The following is a 22,265-nucleotide window of genomic DNA, read 5'->3' on the forward strand; positions in this document are numbered from 1 at the left end:
GCTCCACTAACCAAACGTTTCAAAGTGGCCCTGGAAAAGCACCTGCTGGTCAAAGCAACTTCTTACAAACAGGGTGCTTCTGATTTGTCCCACAGATTCCCCAGTGCACCCCGAACAAGGCCTGCCGTGATTACACCGTGTGTTCTGGGGGTTAAAATGTGACAGAACAGCTGAATCCCCCAAACTCTCCGAAGAGTTCATGTCTGCACGGAGCTGCTCAGTTCTGCAGGCCAAATTCTGCTTGATTTTCTTAGATATCGTTAATAAGACCTATTATTTAAGATGCCCTCCCAGAGCACAAGGGAAAAAACCAGGCCTGCAGCGGAGGCTCGTGGTCAGCGAGGGCAGTGGCTGTGGAAGCCCCGTATTCCAAGCACACAGCAGAGCCTGGGAGCGCTGCCCTGGCACGTCCCACGTCCCCCGAGGACGTGCTGATCTCCTTCACCCTGAATTAAACGGATGCTGAAGTAGATGGCCTTCGACAAGCCTATTACATTTTAATAGGTCTGTTAGAATCCCTCGCGCTGCCTGCCTCGAGTTCAGGCGCTTCCGTTGCCTGCGCAAAGACCGGAGTAAAAAACAAAGATGCAGAAAGTTAATATCCAAAAGACAGTAGGAAAGACATAACTCGGAGAAATTTCAATCACCCTGGGGCACATCACAAAAAAACCAAATATATGATTGCAGGGCTGAAACTTCAGTGAACTGTCAAAAAGAAACGATAGCACTGACCGGAATTGATCAGAAAAGCGGTAAAAAGTAACATTTGCTACAAGGCTTCACATTCAAGATCCAAATTTGACATTACAAAATACCCTACTTCGAGAAAACTCTGTCAAATATCAGAATATATTATTCCAAACTTTCCTTATTTCACAAAGCCAATATCAGCAATCCTTTAATAAATGATGCACGCACCTGGCAAACCCAGCGGCTGCCAGTAAAAAAATTGACTTTAGAAAAATCTTTGTTAGAAGGTGACATTTTTTTCATTACTATCTATTGCCATCAAGGTATAGAGATGGCTTTTTCTTGTGTAGTAATTTTATTCCAGGGGAATTCCAATTTTTTGGATGAAGTTTCACTTGATTTATTATAAATAAAGAAGACAGAATCTTCTCTTGAGTCTTTTCAGAAGCAAATAAATGACAATACTGTTAAGGAGAAAGTGCAGAAGGGGTGTTTTCAACAGGAAAAATGTTTGGAAGTATTACAACCACGATCATCAGACTTGTTTCAGAGTATTTTTAGTATTTCTGAACATATTTAGAAACAGTGTCAACAGAAAAGAGCACCACCGGGCACCCAAAGCAAATGTAATATTGACCAGTTCACAGTCACCTGCTGTATTCTCACAAGTGCAAGCACTTCATAAGCATCCCTGTCACTTCCAGTTATTCTACTGTCACTTTAGTGCACCTGTTTGAAAGAAAGATGCTGGGAATTTTGAAAGACAGTTTGAGTCAAGGTTACTCATTCATTCTGAAATTGAAATCTCATGTCTAAAACCTCTACCGGAGACATAAAGGGATTGAAGCAACATTAATATACAAATTCAGAGTCAACGAACATGACATTAGGACTCCTTCTGCACCTTTGTGGCATGTCTCATTTAAAAAAGAATCTTGTGCTTGAAGATTTACAGTAAGCCATACTGATGAGCTCTGCCATTCAGGATGCTAATATTCATGTTGAGTGTTCCCAATTATTGAAAGGAACCTGACTCAATAATTTCCAGTAATTTCTAACTAATGCAGAATAAGGGAAAATGCAAACTGCAACTTTTATCAAGCTCCTCTGAAGGAAATTGTCCAGACAGGCCAAACCTTAGCAGTCTGACAACGAACAACACATGCTATAAATCAAACTTTGCATTCCTTTCAACATCTCCATTTTCCTTTCACCAGCAGTTGGGTTTGTTTGTCGGTTGGTTTTTCTGTTTGTTGTTTTTGTAGGGTTTTTTCGTTTGTTCATTTGCATTTGTTGATTTTTTGGGGGGAGGTGGGGGAAGGGGGTGTCCAAACAAATGACGGAGTCCTTTAATATTTCATTGATTTAAGCAGGATCAGTATTTCAACACAGAATTGTCCATTTCTCAAACTAAATCCCTTTGGTACTACAGTAGTGTAAGAATAAATGACCAGTCTTCATCCTTCCAGTTAATGAGATCATTATGGACAAGAGAGAGGTTATTTGGGTAAAGACTGTGAGAGTAACATATCTAGTGTTCTCCTGACAACTAATACTATAAAAGCTTTTTAATAAACTTGTTTATTTTTGGTCATGCTTCAAGCTTTCCCATTTAAGATGTCTATTTGAAGAAAAGTTCTCCTTAAGGCCATTTTCCAGGGAACCTGGATCTTATCCTGCTCAGCTCAGATGAATTTTTAACAATTTCCCTATGAACCACAGCGGCTTTGGCATGAATTGTCTTTGGAGTTGTAAACAGTACAACTGTGACAAGGAGGAAATTAAAATTTTATAAAAGCAAAAGTAGATCTAAATCAGTACTGAATGGGCCTGCCTGCACACAAAGAGGTGCACAAGAGGGATGTGAAAGTGTTATATAAAATAGCAAACAAAAAAGGAGACCAACCAGGACACAAATGTCTCAAGAACAAAGGATGATTCAATTAAATTGAAAATCATCAAGAAACTAAAATAGTTTACTCCCTGCAGGGTTAACCCATTGAACTGAGGTATGCCAGACATACACAGGGGCCAACAGATTAGAAAGAACATGAAAAAGTCAGATATTTTTACAGTTAGTTACAGTGACAGTTACAGGAGCTCATAAAAAATATTAAGGATTAGAAACCCCTGTGTTTCAGGCTCCAAGTGAACCAAACATGGAGTTTTAGGATGAGGTGGCTCCTGTGTTTCTGATAAAGAGCACACAAGGCTGTGTGATCAGGTCTGCTTACAACCCACTCATGGTCACAGGAGAGATTCTGTTACAGTCTGTAACATCCTCTGCACAAACCATGACGTGTGACCACCCAGGCCTACAGCTCACATAATATAAATTTCTCAAGATTTGTATTAAAAATCTGAATCAACTGCTCATAACTAGAAGTTGGTGGTAAAAACAAGTCATAATTGGAAGGGCCTGTCTCCAGTTTGAGGGAGAGATGGCTCTTCATTATGTCTCTCATTATGCCTTTCATCCTCCTCAGTCACAGTACGGTTTGGTTCTCCTTGGACCTCTTTCATCTACTATACTCTGTTTAATGACAGTCCATCATTTAAAAAAGGACCCCAAAAATTACTTTCGCCAACGATAGTTGCTTAGATCATACAGACTACGCGCTAGATAAAAGAAATCTTGGGAGGACCAAAGAGAGCTGAACTTAATCAGAGGGATGAAAGACAAAATGAAAATCTATCTACGCTTACATTTAAAAAGGAGTTTCCTTCAGATAAGATGATCTCAACTCTCTCTCTGTACCTGTTAAATATGGTGTGAGTACTGTTAGATCCTGTGGGACTTTTATGATTGAGATGCTCCAGCAATTCCTGTAAATTGTACACATTTGGATGGTGCTGTCTTTGACTTTGAGGTGACCGGGTCACTTCCTATTGATCTGAAACCTTCTTTCCCCCCTTCTTCCCTTTTTCCTCCTAATCAAGACAGAAATACATAACGTGGAAAGCTTTGATGTTCCTCTGCTTTACTTCTCATTATTTTGATCTTTTAACAATCCCTCCATTGGTACAAGCCATGCATTTTCAGTGTTCCTGCCTCCTGGCTTCTACTTGATTAAGGCTTTTTATTTTCCCCCAGAAAACAAATGCTGTGTGTGGTATTAAGATGCTCATATTTGTTTTGTTTATCAGATAAGAACAGCATGTTGTTAAGCTAGAGAGCCTTCTTACTGACTTCTTCAGAGTGGAATATACTGTCCTAGTTTTGAAGGAAATCAAATATATGTAATTTATCTGATGCAGTCTTCATCATCTTTATTTTACAGGAAGTCTACAGATCATTGAGTTGCCTTTGGATAAAATGCTGCACTGTAGATTGCTGTCAGGACAAATTCTCTGAGAGTCTCCTCAATTTTTATGTTGCTGGCATAAGGCTACAGTGACAGAAATGACTTGGAGTCTCTCTTGCTATTAGTTAGTGTCTATGAAGTAATGTCATGCCAATTCTCCTACCACCTATGAAATACTCTTAGAGCAGCTCTATCTAAGGTGGAAGCGGGGCAGACCTAGGCTGAAATATAGTTTTAAGCATCCTGTGATGCCTGTTGACATCCTCCATTAAAAACAGGAGGGCAGTCCACCATCACTCTTCTGTGAACAACCTGTCACTGGAAAATCAGTATCAATCTTTCTTCCCCCTGTCTTATCAACTAACATCCAAAGAAAGAAAAATTGGTCTACGGGAACATATTACCTGGAGATCAGTGGGATGTAATACAATATGAGGATGAATTTCCATGCCCCAAAGCACTGCCCAGCTGCAGACTCCAGTCATACACAGATTTACATACACACCTCTGCTACAGCACCAGGTTTTAAGAAATTGGTCCAGGATGACTTCTACACAAGCAGGTGATTTTATTTCTCATACATTAAACTGAAGGAATATCAAAGGCAGCCAAAATGGTCAGAGAGACTGATCCATCACATCTCACACAGCCTCATCTGTCCCTTCCCCTCCCCTTCCCTCCTGCTCCTGGTCAATTCTAATGTTAAAAAACACACTTAATCCCATGGAAAATCTGTCTGGGTGAGGATATCTTCCTCATGTCACTGGTGCAGGGAAGGCTAAGAATGCATACATGACATTAGCATTACATTTTTGTCTACCCCTCCTTAATTTTTCCTTGTTTTCCCCTTTGTGAAACACTTTCACACATTTTTGCATGAAACCAATCTACTATCAAATCTACAGTTAAACCCAGGCTTTGGGAAGTAAAGATCAAAGCCTATAGGTGAACTGATAAACAATATCCAGACTCATGTAATCACACATCCATACTGCAGTGATCAATCTCTCCAACTCCTCTGTGCAGATATACAGAGCTCACCAAGAATGAAGATTAGTTTTAAATGCAAAATCAAGGGTAAAGTTTCATTAAGTTCAAGAGATTTTAATTTGTTCACTGCTATTCACCAGAGGTAGGCTCCTAAATATCTTATTTCTTTCTGTTAATGAAATTTGGGTGTTTTGCAAAAAGGTTCCCAATCTATTCTAAACCTATTGGTAAAACAGGAATTGGAATTACCCAAGAGAAAGTTTTGGTGCTTTTATTTGATCTTAATTGTTTGTCATTACTTACAGTGGCAGAAGGTGTTATGGAACAAAAAGTAAAAGGGAGGATTATCTGTTAAACACATTCTATTTTAGGAAACAGAAGAATAAATTTCAGGAACTTGGAGATGAGAAGAAAAACATAAGTAATACATGATTTTATGATGGGTGTTTTTTTACAACACTCACACATAGTCCATAATTCCAGACTTTCCTCTACAGTACTGTCACTCACTTTCTATAGTGCGAGTGCTCCACATTTTTTTCTTTGACGAAAATTTCACTTTTCTGATTTCAGAGCATGCTCAAATTTATCCAACACATATTTTTGGTCTGCCTTTCAAAGCACTCATGACTTGCAATTACCCAGGTGTGTTACAGATGTACTCTACAGTTTATCATCCACACTGTTAGTGGAAACACTGAAGACAGTCCAGAGCACATGTGCCCTGTGGGAAGACATCTGAAACAGCCTTCCTGGCTGACAGCAAATAATGATAACAGAGCTTGGAATGGGTTTTTTCAACAAGTTGCACAACCTCACCCTGCATTTCTCTAGGTCATACTTTCTTGTTGCACATGGGAGACCATCATGTGGGACCAGACTCAATGTCTTCCTGAAGTCAAGAGAATATTATCTGTGCTGCTTTCCGCTTCCCTTATTGCCTGACCTCCAGTCCACTGCCTCATCAGGGAAAGAAATCAGATTATCAAAAACAAGTAATGGTAAATCAATTTTGGTTTAGTTGTTTCTTACCATCTTGCTACTCTCCATGTTTATAAGCTAAAAACGGCATTATCAGCAACAGGAGGGTAACGACACAGATAAACACTTCTTTTATGAATTTGCATTAAGATGCAGAGTGACTACATCCCTAAAGCACTGGTGAAGGCCCAGGCAGACATGGCTGATAAAGAGGCCAAGGCTATTTATCCCAAAAAGGCAGGTTCCCCCCGAACCTCAATTCCATCCTGGACAAACTGTTTCACAAACGTATAACAAACAAGATCAGCTCCTGTCTTTACCCTGGTAATTATTCTTCCCCTCAATTATTTGCTCCCAATGCTGTCAGGCAGCTGTCTTCCAGACCGTGACTCTGGCTGGGACCACTCAAGTTCAGCTCGCTGTGCTCCATTTGTGTTACCTTAGACTGGTACCATCAGGAAAAACACTGACAAACCTCATGAACCCCCAGCATCACCCAGAATAAAGCTCAAGGTGCCATTGTCCTCCCAGGCAAAGTTAATATTGGAGGGAGCTGCTGATGACAGGTGAGCTGCTGTCAGCTGGACAGATTTATACACAGGACTGCACTGCAGAGCACTGTTCAGAAAATATCACCCCAGAACTGAAGCAGGCGAGTCTTCGCCACGTTTACAATCATAAATGTGTTCCTTGCAAACTTTAAGTTATCACATTGCCTTTAGACTGTAAATTATCACAGGATTCTAATATGTACCTCCTGAAATTGGTAATTCTCTGCAAAAGCATTCTGCAATTCAAATTATAATGAATACATCTGTTAATTTAGCTAATCAGCAGTTATACTAACTACCTGCAAAAGAGGGAATAAGAACTGTTGGATTATGAGCAAAAAAATAGGTAACACTGATGCTTTTTTGATGGTACAACTCATTATAAATAGGTTACCATAAAATAATTGCAGGAGAAACAACAGCAGTGTATATGGTCATTACTGATTGATAATACACAAGATAATACAGCTAAGGGATGCCTGTTTGAAATATTTTTGTAGATGCAATACTAAGAGCCTATATCTAAACTCATCCTTTCATCTTGCTTGATATGGATGCATTAACTTAGGTACTATTAAGTTTGTGATCACAGTATTGCCTATATTTCATGCAACATTTTACTGGAACTATCACTCCATTTAGATACACTCAGAAAACTTATGCAGCAGTTTGTTACCATTTTTTTCTCATGATGACAAGTTCTTGGTCTGAATCTCAGTCTAAAACCAGTCTTGTCTGCAATATCCCTATAGCTATCAGAAAGCTCTGGAGTAAGAGACAGAAACCTGCAATGAAGGAGACAAGAATCTTAAATTGCTCGAGGCCGGTGCTGCCTGCATTCCACTTTTTCCCTGTCAATTCATGCATCAACTTTTCAACTGAAAGAGGTTATATTTAACACCAACCATCTTAGCTAAATCCAGCTAAGTCCACGTGGTGTGAATTCACAACACAGTTAAAGAAGCAAACAAATACATCATATGTGGTGTGATATTAGAGCACACCAGAAATATGCTGCTGAGATACCCAATGGGGCTGTCCAGGGATGATCCACCCTGTGACCTCTGGTGAGCCAAGGGCAGTGCCCTTCTCCAAAGCAGAGGAGTAGCTTCTCATTACTGCATTGGTGGGTCTGTAGCTGTTTTCCTGTACACAAATCAATAAATTATCTCTAAAAATATCTACTGCTCTGTGTCACAGCGTTTCTGTATTCTTGCAATGGGGAGCTACAGCTCTGAGATGGACCTATTGTCTCATTAACAGGGGGAAATATGGTCGAATCCCCCAGATGAATCAAAGCAAAGTGGCAGGAACAGAAGAAATAAGGCATGACATGTTCTATTGCTGCAGCTTCTGGAAAGTAACTACTCTTTCCATAATCACGTTGTCAGTGTATTTCCAAGACTAGTTTTTAAAGCAGAGCCTCATTAGACCAGTCTGGACTTCAATACACGTCTATTTACTTTATCAATGGCGTTTGAAGCAGCCTTCAAAGACACTTCCTTAAAACCGGCTTTCCATCCACTAATTAAACCTTAACAATCCCTTGTAATGAGCAACATATTTTTTTCCCGAAAATGTGTATGTCTAAGGTGGCTGCTCATGTCAGCACTGAAAGGAGAGGTCAGTTCTGAAGGATCCTCCATCACAAACATCTCAGAACAGTAAAGTCACTGAAGGGCACCTAAAGCAGAAACAATTCTCATGAAATCATAGAATGGTTTGGGTTGGAAGGGACCTTGAAGATTATCTCGTTTTGATCTCCCTGCCATGGGCAGGGACACCTTCCACTATCCCAGGTTGCTCAAAGACGCATCCAACTGGGCCTTGAACACTTCCAGGGATGGGGCAGGTACAATTTTTCTAGGCAATCTGTGCCAGTGCCTCATCATCCTCACAGTAAAGAATTGCTTCCTAATCTCTAATCTAAACCTGCCCTCTGTCAGTTTAAAGCCATTCTCCTTGGCCCTATCCCATACCCTTGTCCAAAGTCCCTCTTCAGCTCTCTTGGAGTCCCTTTAGGTACTGGAAGGGAGTGTAAGGTCTCCCCAAAGCCTTCTCTCCTCCGGGCTGAACAACCTCAACTCTCTCAGCCTGTCTCCATAGCAGAGGTGCTCCAGCTTTCTGAGCATCAATGTGGTTTCCTCTGGACCTGCTCCAACAGATCAACATCCTTATGTTAAGGACCCCAGAGCTGGATGCAGTACTCCAGGTGGGGTCTCATCAGAGTGGAGCAGAGGGGGAGGATCACCTCCCTCGACATGCTGCCCATGCTGCTTTGGATGCAGTCCAGGACATGGTTGGATTTCTGGCCTGCAAATGCACATGGCTGGGCCATATTGACTTTGTCATCAACCAACACCCCCAAGTCCTTCTCCCCGGAGCTACTCTCAATCTATTCTCCACTCAGGCTGTACCTGTACTTGGGACTGCTCCCACCCATGTGCAGGACCTTTCCTCACAGTCTTGTCACCCTCTAGTAAATTAGTCCCTTGTCAGGAAAATGACAGCTATACAGCAGTAGAAAAGTTTGTAAAGCTTTTCATTTACTTTTAGAAATGTTGTCTACTGTCAAGCAACAGTAACATCCCCACCCTGTTTTACTCGAGTGTCCTATCTCAGGGGCGTTTTCCAAATCACACCTCAATTAAGTTTAAATAACAACTATATTCATTATTTCTAAAGGCTCCTTTTCTCTTTCCTGTATGACTGTTTTCTGAGTAAGTTAGTCCACTGAAGCTGGTATAAAAAATGAAAGGCTATTGTAATTAGTGTAATATCTTTCCAAGATGAAACCATAAAAAAATGCAGCTTCAGACAGCTGTCATCTCTTTGGCCATTCTGCTTATTATTCACAGACAAATTCTGATATCTTCTGCATATTACACAGTACATCTACATGCAATTTCAGTGAAAGCACTCATGGAACAAGATCTGTAAGTATCTATCTCAGAATTTAGCTGAGAGAAAGGATGGAGCTTAAATGTCATTTCAGACCTAATTTGCCCTCAGCAGAGCCATTGTTCTAAATAGGTACACATAAACACACTCTGTTTTTCTTTAGAAATAATTTCTATGAATTCAATGTCCTTATATAATTGGTTGGATATGACAGTCACTGAAAACTAAAATCCTCTTTTTTACATGACAGTCAGGGTATGGACAGAAAAAAGAAATCTAAAAACGGATGCTCCAAGGAACAGCCAGACTGATTATCTTCAGTGGTAAAAGGGTAATTGCTGTTACACAGTAAAAAAGAAACTAAGCTAATTCATATGAATACTCTTTGGAGAAGGAGCTCTTACTGGCTAAAGACACTGGCACATTATGTAAGCCAACTACTGTGTGGAGTGGTGATGATACCTCGAATGCAAGCTCCTTTGCAGGATGCCTGAATAGTGCAGGAAAGCATCTGTTCTAACACCTGGGGTTCTTCCACTGATGGCACAGATTCCCCTGGAAAAACCCACAGACTGACAGAATCATACAGGGCAATTTAGAATGGAAGGGACCTCTGAAGATCCAATGCCTGCTCTAAGCAGGACACACCTCAAAGTTAGAAAACGCTGCTCAAGACCTTATTCAGCTGAGTTTCCCGTATCACCAAGGAATCTAGAGTCCCTCCAGGCAACCTTTCCCTCCAGCCTACAACTGTTATCCTCTGTTATTTCACTGTGCACCTCTGGGAAGTGTGGCTCCACCTTCCCTGTGAAATCCACACTAGGCACTTCTCCAGGCTGAACAAGTCCAAATCCCCACTCTCACCTCACATGTTATTTCAAAAATACCTCCAAAGACCCCCCCCCCTTCATGGTGAAGAATGAGAGGATCAGAAGTCCTCTAGTGTCGAGGTTTACAAGCTGAAGAGACCCTGCAAGGCACATGACAAACACCTCCCTTGGTTGCTCCCTGACATTTCCCAGCACCTCCTCAAGCACACGAGTTGCTCCTGAGGAGCTCAAGTAGCAAGGCAGCCTTATCAAAGTTTCCCTTACTCAACACTTCTACAGATAAAATACAGAATTGCTGAAAATCCAGCAGCGCCTTTTTCAGACACAATATGGTCAGTTGGCAACTTGGCTTCAGCTGCCCCCTCCATGGAGATCACTCCCCTTGTTCATACAAAATATCTTTAAAAACCTTCTTCCATGGGATTCATCTGAGAACTCATTTTCCTGAGACCCCACTCATCTTCAATAATACCTAGCAGACTGCATGTAATTATGAAAACCAAAGCTGTTACAAAAGCCACAATTAATTACAAAAAGTGAACGTGGCACTGAAACAATTTTTGCTTAAACCTATCAAGGTATGAGATGTTTTTCATGATTACACCAGAACAGCACATAGCCTATGTAATTATTGGAGGGCACTCCACAGAGTTAAAATAAGTGCGATATTCTTCTCTTATACTTCTAATTCTGTCACAGTAACATTAATACAAAGTTCATGCACCTACTAGAGCATAAAGATTACCATACCTTCACACAGAGGCTGAGGAATACAATTTACAGATTTGAAAACCTTGTGGAAAGGTTTGTGGTCAAAACCTAGTTAAAGATATTTACTCATTTGAGTTTTAGTTTAAAACACATTTCTTCTTTCAGATACATCCCACATACTGTCAGAACTTCTCTTTCGTTTCCTTTGTTTCCAGATTATATAAGAAATTCACTTCATCTTTAAAGAATAGCTTCTACCTTTGTGAAGGAGTAAATTATTATGTCAAGTTTCCTCAGCATACCTGTATAGCAATTTTTTTTTCAATAAAAATAACCTTTTGTTAAAGGTTTCATTAGAATTCCCAGGAGACTGATAACAGCCACATCTCCAGCCATCTGCGGGCACCACTACAGACTCTGATCACATACTCTGAACAGTGACACTCTTCTCAACAATTCTGTTCAGACAATGGGATCAGTGTAATTTTTAAGTGCTTAATTACGCCAAGGGCAGGAGCCCAAAGCATTTACCCATGCTGAACTTCTCCAACAGTCTTAATGAAAATCAGGCCTCAGGCAAGTCATTAGTAGAATTTAAAATCATAGGGAAATTATCCTTTCCATTTTTAGCACCATGAATGGATTACTTCATAGAGGCCTATAGATAATTCTTTTAAAGCCCACATGCTTCAGCTTTAGGCAGAAGAGCATGTTAGTGAAGGTCCTTGAACATCAAGCATAAATCTCCTCCTATACTTCAAACAAACTATCGTGTTAGTGGTATTTTAATGCACAGCACAGAAAAACTCTACAATGGATCCACTTCCCAAAACACTCTTATTTTATAAAGTATTTCAGTAAGTTTCCAAATTATCTACTGTAAAAGAGTAAAGACCCTACTTAAATGCCACACTCCAGCACCATAAATACTCAGAGGCTGGATGGAGGAAGCTCACCCCGTGACTGCAAACCATGTCCACACGCCTCAGTCTGTCCTGGCACACCCTGTCTCACTGAGTCTGGCACCAGCACACAGGGACTCCAGCGGTGGGTCTTCCACCTGCAACAGGAAAAGGTGAACAGGTAAGTGGCTAAAACTAGAAAACATGTCCAGGCAAAAAACCTCAGTTACTAATGACGATTTGCTACAGAGACTTAAGGAAAAACAAGTTAAAAAGCTGCAATTCCTCTTGAAATAAGCCTTCCAGAAAGCCACATCCTCCTCCAACAACATTCTCCTTTCTCATTTTTGCAGGGCATGGTTCAAAGTTACACAAAATACACAGAAAGTATCTCCAGTGGGCTTTGAAATCCGGCTCTCCTCCTGCCAGCCTGTTCTCATGCAACTGATGGTGTTCCCAGCCTGCTTCCTGTGCTCGCGCATGTGCCAGCCAAGAACACCAGGAAGCAGCTTTCCATGGCACAGTGGAGTGGTGAGAACCTGCCTGGCAGCACCTCCAGCTCCCCGCTCCACTCCCAGACCATCTCCTATGGGATGTGTGGGCTGGAGATTTATATGCAAAGGTACAATGTTTCTCTATTTACTAATATTGCATTAAAACAGATGGGCCACAGAATTTTAATGAGGAGAGGTGAGTAATTGCCCTATTGTACTGTTTGTCTAATCAGTATTTTTTTAAGTGCGTATTATTCACCGGTGTGAGAGGACCGGGGGAAAAGAAGAGTTTCTGCAATAAGCATACAATCATGATTAAGGCAGTTGAGGGCTTGTGGCCCAAAACAGCTCCCATTTATTTTTAGATACAGTGAGGGGGGAGTTGCCAGTAACAGCTTCCTTACACACATCGTACCCTGAGGTTGCCATTTTTAGGAGTTGTGTCTATTGCTGCTTGTTCTGATGATGCCAGATCTGCTGAAATCCCCAGTTTGAACTCTACTTTTAAACATTTTGCAAGGTCCATTATTTGTTTTAACTCTGCATTTTCCAGTATTGCGTTATTTTCTGGTGAAAATTGTGCAGGACAATGGCACAAAAGTCGTTTCTGGAGAAGTGGACACCCATCAGAGGCTGGATCCAAACTGACAGTTTTTACCTATACACTGGACAGATGGGAACATCTTCACATTCTCTTTCCTCATACAAGGTGTCTGGGCATGCCTGTCCCCCGTTGGCAGAATCCTGGACAACAATCCTGTACCGAGACTGCTTAACTGCAGTGGCATTGCCTGTAAAACAAACAAAAAAGTTGCCTTCCAGACACAGTTGGTACCCCAAGTAAGTGATCTAGCTGACTTGGTAATAAACATGCTTTGTGTTCCATTTATATTTTGAAACTGCGAGCACTCTGGCTCTATCCAAGCAGGGAAGGAATGGTACATTGGATCAAAAGCTACCTTTACTTGCTTTAAAGCTACCAGGAGTTCAGCAAAACAGCACATGAAAGGTTGATAAATCAACAGCCTAAGAGATGCATCAAAAAATGTCTATTTAACAGAACATCAAATCAAAGAAGAAAATAAATAAATAAGAAAATGAATACCTTAAGGAGAGAAAAGAATAAAAGCCAAAGAAACAAACTGTCCTAATGGATTTTTTTCTGAAAACACATCTTTGTGGTCTCAGGCTGCTAACAGTAATTCATCTTTATGGCTCTAGAAATTACAGATGATAACTTCCTGATAGGGAAACCATTGCAACCAAGAGAGGCTAACTCTCTGCTCAACCCGAGCTGATGCAAGATCAATCCATCTAGAAACACAGTTCACAAAATCCACAGAACAGAATGTGGTAGGAAAGACAAGGACAAGGTTTATCTGTGTATCTCTACAGCCAAACCGAACACAATCCTTGGCTGTGCAGGTGGTAAGTACAAACTGAGAGCTGTTTTAACCACTGTCTGTGGCATTAGTACTTCTTTGGGTACCGTATTCATACTTCAAAAACAGATGCTAGAAAACTAAAAGAGTATCTCAGCAGAACTCCATAAAGGATGCCACACCAGGTAAACATCTTGAAATAGTGGACTTCATCAGATTTGTCCAAAAGAGGAAAGCAGTGTGCCAATTAGCCCATCATAAGCATTACTTTTCCAGCTCAGGATAAGGGCAAAGCTGCAGCAGCAGGACTACAATGCATTACAGTAGAAGGAAAACTTAGAAAAAGTCACACAATGAACACAAAGTACGAGTCCAATAAAAATGCTGGCTTTAAATGAAAGCCTCCACTGGCACATGTGCCATCACTGTGAGATCACTGCAAAGGAACTTTGGGCCTGCCTTGAGGCTGCTCACCATGGCTGCTGCCCTAGGACAGGATAAGCACATCCAGAGTGATCCCTCTCCGGCTTCTTTCACAACCACTACCTGAGGCAGCTCTACAGCTTCCTACAGTCTTTCAGATGCCTGATTCAGTGCCTGTAAAGCCTCACAAAGAGCCTTTTCTTAAAATCTAGTCCAAGTCATCACTCCTGTAAATTAAGCTAAACTTGTTTTATCTTCTGTCCACTGCATGAAAGAAACAGTTTATCCCTGTCACCTGATGCACAACCTTCATGAAATTGCAAGGGTTTGTATCTACTCTTAAGTCTTCCACTCTCTAAACTAACCAAACACAGTTCTTCGTAAGTCCTTCTCAATTACCTCTCACTGCTCTCTTTCTTTCCACACTGTGCCCAAGGAATCCCAACTGTAGCCTCACCAGGGCAAAGCACAATGACACCTTTGGTGTGTCACAAACAACTTGACCATGAGTTTGACGGGCCCAGGATGAGTTTTAGCTTTTCAAATTGTTGACTTTCAGGCATTTTGTAGTCCATTGTATCTCCAGAGGTGCCTGAGGCAGTAGTGATGTTTTCACTTCCCATTCTGTCTTTGTGCAATCAGTTTTTACTTCCCAAGCCACATTTTGAGAATTTTCTCAATTATTCCAATATAACTCAAAATACTGTCTACTATGTTTGCTACCTCTTTCAGCTCTGCACCATCTACTGGTGTTATTATTCAAGCACACAAGCTGTTAAGAAAAATATCACAGGGAATTGGGGCCAGGAGGACTCAGCTCATGTTCCAGTTTGATCCCAAACAGAGGACATCTATCAGCTAACTGACTGAAAGCAGCTTTGAAGAGGACATGGGAGTCCTGATGGATAAGGTGACCATGAGGCAGCAATGTGCCCTTGCAGTAAAGAAGAGCCACAGCATCCTGGGTTGCATTAGGAAGAGAATCATCCATGAGGGAGGTGATCCTTCCCCTCTGCTCAGCCCTGGTGAGAAACTGGGTGCTGCACCCAGTTCTGGGCTCCCCAGCAGCAAAAAGATATGGGCACACTGGAGTGAGTCCAGTGAGCAGCCACAGGGATTGTTTAGGGACTGAAGCATCTGACACACAAGAAGAGATCAGGAAAGCTGGGACTCTTCAGCCTGGAAAGACAGTTCACAGGATTTTATCAGTGTGTATCAATAAGCAATGGCAGACAGGAAAGGAGACAGAGACAGACTGTTTTCACAGTGATAACCACTGCAAGATTTTTCAAGCAGCTGAGTACCCATTTAAGAGAGATTTAATTCAAGGCACCATTCCTCAGTTTCCTGATAAAAGTTTAATGTGTTAAAATCTACCACTTCCCTTAATTAGAGCAGCTACACTGTCAAAAAAAAAAAAGATTAAATTCATTGGGCACAATTTGTTCTCAATAAATCCCTACTGAATCTGATTCTTTAAATGTTTATATCTTGAATAATAACTTGTTCTCGTGGCTTTTCACATAATGAAGTGAGGAAGAGTAATCTACAGTTTTCTTGACCTTTCTTTTTGAGGAGGTGGGGGTGAGAGAGAGAGTGCTGGCTTTGGTTTGTCTTGGTACTACTGAAATTTAGTTAATTCCTTAAGACTTAACAGTTTCTCACCCAGAAGACAGACACTAAATGCTCTGGCTTTATTTTATTTCTTCCTTCTTATTCACACAGCCCCACTGACACAGGAATATGTACTCAGTGGAAATACTTACTCTTTAGTCCATTCTTCTGGCTGCAGACAAGAAACAACAGCAGGAATTGCACATTCCCCTTGTTGTGTTTCCCTCATTTCTCAGAAAGTCGTGGACATATATTTCATTCAGTTTCCCTTTACTATCAATCCCTTTATGTAATTCTTGTTATCTAATATCCACTAGCTTAGTTTGCATTCTCAATTTCTTCTTTCTAATCTTTGTGAAACAATTTGACAATCCAAAAGGATACAAGATTGTGAACAACTCTGATGATAAGATAAGAAAGGGCTTCTCTAGCTGTGTGTGACGGTTTCTCTTCATTTTTTGAAGTCTGAACTTGCAAGTCATATACACAGGTCTCGTTCTCCTGTGCTACTGGCTTGCTCTTAGCACAGTTTAAGGATAGAAATTACAGTCCAGTAGGGCTTCAGTTCTTTGTAGAGGCTTTCTTGGCAGCTTCCAGATCTTCTGTACTCCTGCCTGCATAGAAAATGTTCCCAAGAGGTACAGCTACCAATCCTTGCAGTGTGTTGAAGTCTTTTTTTTTTTTAATGTCTTGCTGATATTGCCATCCTTCCCTCTAAGAATCATGAACTCTATCACTTTGTGACGATTTTCATTCAAATTATCTACCACCATTAGAATCTTAGCCATTTCCTTCCTATTAATCAGCACCAAATCTAAATGAGCTTCCCACAGTAATTTTCTCCACCTCGAGAAACTAAATTATCCTCAACATTTATTGCACGTTACTCAAACCCCATTTTCAAAATTGAATTTCCTCACTGGCTTTTCTATAGTGTTCCTCACAAATGTTAATGAGCATAATTTTTATATTTCATTTAGAATTGCTATAGCCTGATTTTTCCAGAGTATTAGCATAGTGTAGGACTGTCCTTATACGGCTGAGCTTCAGCTGATTTTCAGCATGGCTACGACTGTTTGCCCTCCTAAAAAAAGAAAGTCAAGCCTCAAGATCTCTAGGACCATCTTAACTTTTATGTCCTTGACTCTGCAACTCAGATAATGATGTTTGAGAATTTCAAGGGTGCCTTCTCCACCTCCCTCTGCCATCAGCCTCCATTCTCCTCCCTTTCACACAGAGCCATTCAACTCCTTTTACCAATCCATTCTTCTCATTCCCCCCTGGATCTTGCATCTCTCGTTCCTCTGTGTTTCACTCCTGCCCAGTGCTCAGAGAGGTGCACGGCCATTCTCAGGTGAGGGACAAAATCCTTGTTCACTCCTGTAACATGTGCTATATCTGCTCCAGCTTCTCCAGGAAACATCCAGCTCCAGACTCTGCTCCTGACCACATGGAAAGGCAGGGTCCGGTCAGCACAAGGCTCTGCACACACAGATATGGACAGATTTTCACAGGATTCTGAGAATTTAGTCACTAACATCAGAACTCTCTCCAGTACTTCTGTACAGATAAGAGCTTTTGAAGGGGTAAGACTTCAACTTTGACCAACTCTGGCTGAGTGTTTGTCTACGAGGACTGAAATGGCAGATTGTGGACTGTCTGACACAAGGCACAAGTCATTGGAATTTCTTATCATGGCACACCATGCATTTTATCCACTTTTACCCCATCTCATTTCAAATCTGATTTAAGGCATGGGGAAAGAAATAGGACAGTTACTACCCAACATTTCATGTAAGCTTGCTTAGAGAATTAAGCAACTGTGAAATTTCTAACCTTCCTCCTGGAGAACCAACGCTCAGAAGAGGAGAGGTACTTACAGGTACCATCTATTTTCAGGAGGAAGATGAAAAACATTATTTATTGTTAGTTTTTTGCTTTTCTTGTTAATCTCTCTGTTTTAAATCTGTGCTGACAGACCAGAGAGCACCTCATCCATGCTGAAAGCAGTTACCTCTCCAGGCCACCTTTGCCACCCTAAAGCAGATGACAGAGGAAAATCTACATGCTGCTCATTCAGACCAACTCATACTCTGAAGCCACCCTATTGATTCTTTGATTGTTGTTTCGATCCATCCTCAAAGACCAATTAAAACAGATAACATTATAGGAGACTGCAGTAGACAGTTGTCACCTTTAAGTATCTGAAATGGCAGAGAATCAATAACTTGCAACAACCTCCCTGTTCCTGCCTCCCCAACAGGTGCTTGGATTCAATGGCACTTCTTTGGTGAATTATGCTGTCCGTCCATCTGTTGCTGCCCCGAGTTCATTGCTGTCTCCTCTTCTGAGGTAGGGGAGAATCTTTTGCCAGAAGACAGACGGTTGTCTGATGACATTTAAATGTAGGGAAAATGTCAGCTTTTTTATTGTTAGATAGTAAAATGGGATGTATTTTCTCAGATAAACCACAAACAGCTCAACTGGTAAAGTTCTGTGTAAACCTGATTTAGTGTTTACATGTTTGTCTAAGTTCTAATCTTATGCTGGTACACAATTAATTTTAAATCTGCCAGGCAATACCTGTTCCTGCTTGATCTGCTTAGTAATTCACCATCTGTATTTTGCTTTCATTAAATACAACTTTTCTATAAAAAAAACAACACCCCTCACAACTCACGTATGTATAGTGGCTTTGAAATTTCATTATCGGGCTGAGGTTTTAATTGTGCAATGCAAATTAAAAAAAAAAAAAAATCTTGCAATGCAGCCATATCAGTAACAGATTTAGCAAAAAGCAAACTCCCCCATCTAAGAAGTTTTAATTTAGAATTATATTAAAATGATAACGCTGCCAAGGAGGTTAAATAATTAATTTCGTCTCATTTTAATTGTAGACTATTATTTAATAAACAAAGTAATTTACCAGGTAATTTATTCAACTTCTTCATAGGCAGCTCATTTAAAGTCTAAAAATAAATTGCTAATTAAAACAGGATTCACTGTTTTAGAAAGCAACTCATTTTCCTGTAAAATCTAACAAGGACTATGCTACAGCATCCACTGAGAATCTCTGAAGGGCAAGGAAACTACCAACAATAATGAAATATTCTGATAACTGAGAAGACTTTCATCTGAACAATTAATGAAACACATAAATTTGTCACAGAACCCAACACTAGATCATTATAAAGAAACCTTGCTGAACATTTCTTGTCCCAGCCAACTAGATCAAAGAAATGTAAGGTCCTTGAAAAACCACAAAGCACGGGAGTTACTTGCACAACCTCGTACGTACACCTAGGTTGGTCAAAAGAAAAACACCTCATATAATGAAGCAATTCCATGCATAGTCATATAACACTGGGACCTTGGAGTCCTGATTTTGAAGGCAGAAACCCAGAAGGAATTTAGTCCAGGCAGAGAGAATCTACATCTCCAAATCTGTTCATGAGGGTCCCACTTGCACAAGATCAGCGTCAACTCAAAGTCAACCGAAGACCTCACGTCCAAACCTCATGCACATGAATGCCCTAAAAATTATTAGACTGGTGTGAACTACAACTACCACATGTTTCTAGGCCAATTCTCTAATTTTCCCCAAATATTGACCTCTTAAAGGCTTACCAGGCTGACACGCTGTTGGGCAGGGAGTCCACTCACTGAAAGGTGTAACAACACAGTCCTTCTTGCAGGGGAGGACACACGGCCGCACGGCCTCAGGTCGGATGGACTCTGGACATCTATTGATGCGAACGCAAAGACAAAATGTAATAAAAAATTAAAACTATGGAGAAAGACCTTCTTCTCAAGACTTTCACAGGGCATAGTGAGCATAGTGCCATGCCAAAGATATCCCTCCTGGTCACAGCACAACTCATTTTTCTTCTCCTTTGCTCTCCCATAGCAATTTAGTACATTTCAAGGGTGAAAAAAAAAATAGATGTTTTAAAAATTGTGGAGCTCAGCTTGATGACTACAGGACAAAGGTAGCTTTGTCTATGACAACAAAAATACAAAGCTCACTGGAGCAAAACAGACATATTTATTACCAAAGAAACTGAGTAGTTATGTTTATAAAGTAACCTTCTTTTAGCACAACATGCAACAGCTTTCAAACCACTTGCAACTGGCTCTAAGGACTGATGTGATATTCCTTCACTCTCAAACCCTAGGAAGCACAAAAATAGCTTCAAGTGATCTTTAATTGAGGCCTTGATTGTTATGTTAAAAGTTGTACAACACAGTACAGTAAGAAGAGCTCTGTGAATTTCTTCATTCATTTTTAACTCTTAAATGAAAAACGTCACACATATTTTAATAAAAATTTCAGACACAGTTAATACATAAGTTAATTATATTAATTAGTTAATCTATAAAAACTCAAAAAGTGTAAAAGGGACAATTTTCTGAGATCAGGTAGATCTTGCATATCAAGTAGGTGAACAGGAAAGAAATTATTCTTTTTTATTTTTTAATGGTTTCCATTTAAAAAAAAAATCACTCAAAAATACTTAGCAATGAATGCAACCCAAAATGATCCCATTTCGAAGAGGAATATCCCACTAATCCCTACTAGAGGAAAGAAAAAAATTTGAAAGTCATGATTCTGCTACTTAAGTGTTTACTTACCCCCTTCGGTTCCATTTCTCCTCACACCATCTCACAAGTGGAGGGGGCAAACAACTATTTTAGACATTATATAGCTCTATAAACAATATGTCTAATTAGGTAAAGTCAGAGCATATCAGTGGATTCAAGATCTAAATGAATACTAGATTTCTTTCCTTTTATTTAATTAATCTCATTAACCTCAAGAATTTTAATTAACTTTACTGAAATCAACACAGTCTGCTTATACAAATAGGATTGTTTTGAGAGCTACAGTAAGAAATGAAACTCGGTTGTAAGTCTCTAGACTCATTAATGGTGCAAAAATAATTAGCAAGGTCTTGATTTTCCTATACAAGGGAAAACATCTGTGCTACTTATTTTCCTCATTTAGTAAAGCAAAGCAAAATTCAGGATATTTGTACTGCAGAACATACAATTTTGTTGTTGCGTTGTTATCACATTATAGAAGCTATATATACCAAATGAACAATATAAATCACACATATGGTTCTGCCTCATTGGGGTGCAAATATAATGCAAAATCTATTTACTTTTTCTGTTTTATTAGAGCACTGCTAATAACGTATTGATGAACGTTACATTCAGATGCACTTTACATTTTCCTCACACCTGTCCTGCAGGAAAAGTATTTGCAGAAAACCGTAAATTAGAATAACAGAGGAGCTACAGCAAAAAACTCTCCACTGCTAAAAGCACACATTTGGTTTGGATTTACATGGAAAGCTAAAAAGGGGGTAGCTATTTGGTTTTGTTATATATTAGGACCTCTTTCCTAGTAGTGATGGAGTAGCACCTGGAGAATTAGTCCTGAAAGAAAATTATTTTCAACGCCGCAGATTCCATACGCTGAAAATGCCTTTACCTGTCATGTGTTGTATAAATAATCACTAATAGCCCTCCTTTAAATACCTTTTAGGTGTGACCTGGCCAGAACTGCTCTTCATGCAGAAGACTTTCCTTGTCTGTATTCCCACTCCACAAGTGGCCTCTCCACTCCAGCTGATGGTGGAGTTGAGCGCGGTCACCAGCACGTCTTCAGAGCAGGAGCTCCAGGGAGACGTTTCCCAGAAGAAATGCACACATGGATGATTGTTACAGGCACGGTGTTCCTGCAGGGCTCGGTCAGGAGGACAGGCTTTTCCACCTGGAAAGGGTCAAGAGAACACCATATTTTATCTTATGGCACATGGTAAAAGGAAGACAAGGAAAGATAAACAAAAATGTCAGGTTTGTCTAATATCTTCTCTTTTTTTCCCATTAAAATAAATAAATAAAGCTTAAAGAAAGCTGTTGACCTTTATGGCTGCAATAACAACCTTCTAAAATATTGTTTCCCCATTAAACTAGCCTTGCATAAAATTGTATTCCAATGCATAATGGAAACAGAAATAGGCAAAGAATATTTCTGAGCTACCTTATTGATAACTCCTACACACAGCCAAGTTAATTCAACTTAAATGCCAGTATCACTCAGCAAACATGCAATTAGGTTTTAAGACAAATTAAGCATTATTTTTATGTTCATTCTCCTTGCTAATTTCCCAAGGAGGAAGGTCTCTGTCTCATATTTGGACTCTATTCACGTGTTGCCTTAAAGATTGGAGCTGTTGAGATGCTGAACAGTAATGACAGAGGAACGCATCAAATGATACCCTCATCTGAAAATCAAGGAGGGGAAACTTGAAAGACAGGTTTTGAGTATGAAGCCTTTACTTTTCTGAAGTACCATCCTTCAAATGCGTGTCCAAAGATTTTGCTAAGCTGCTGTACTTTGTCAGCAACTGGTGATAAATCCACAAAGTACACGAGTTTGAACAGCCTCCCCAGAAAGTAGCAGCCAGCAGCCTGAATTTATC

General features: G+C 40.2%; 1 protein-coding gene across 1 annotated transcript in view; it reads right to left on the reverse strand.

Annotated features, from left to right (window-relative positions):
• The window catches only part of THSD7B (thrombospondin type 1 domain containing 7B), a 264,674-nt gene that overhangs the window by 116,737 nt on the left and 125,672 nt on the right, over positions 1-22,265 (reverse strand). Inside the window, exons 9-12 of the mRNA XM_029962200.1 lie at positions 21,319-21,553; positions 19,402-19,517; positions 13,014-13,146; positions 11,916-12,019 (exon numbers count right to left, since the gene is read on the reverse strand). Coding sequence (XP_029818060.1) covers positions 11,916-12,019; positions 13,014-13,146; positions 19,402-19,517; positions 21,319-21,553 — 588 coding nt within the window. The remainder of the gene's footprint in view (positions 1-11,915; positions 12,020-13,013; positions 13,147-19,401; positions 19,518-21,318; positions 21,554-22,265) is intronic.

Source organism: Manacus vitellinus, unplaced genomic scaffold, assembly GCF_001715985.3.
Source record: "Manacus vitellinus isolate BGI_N305 unplaced genomic scaffold, ASM171598v3 scaffold_43_pilon, whole genome shotgun sequence".
NCBI lineage: Eukaryota > Metazoa > Chordata > Aves > Passeriformes > Pipridae > Manacus > Manacus vitellinus.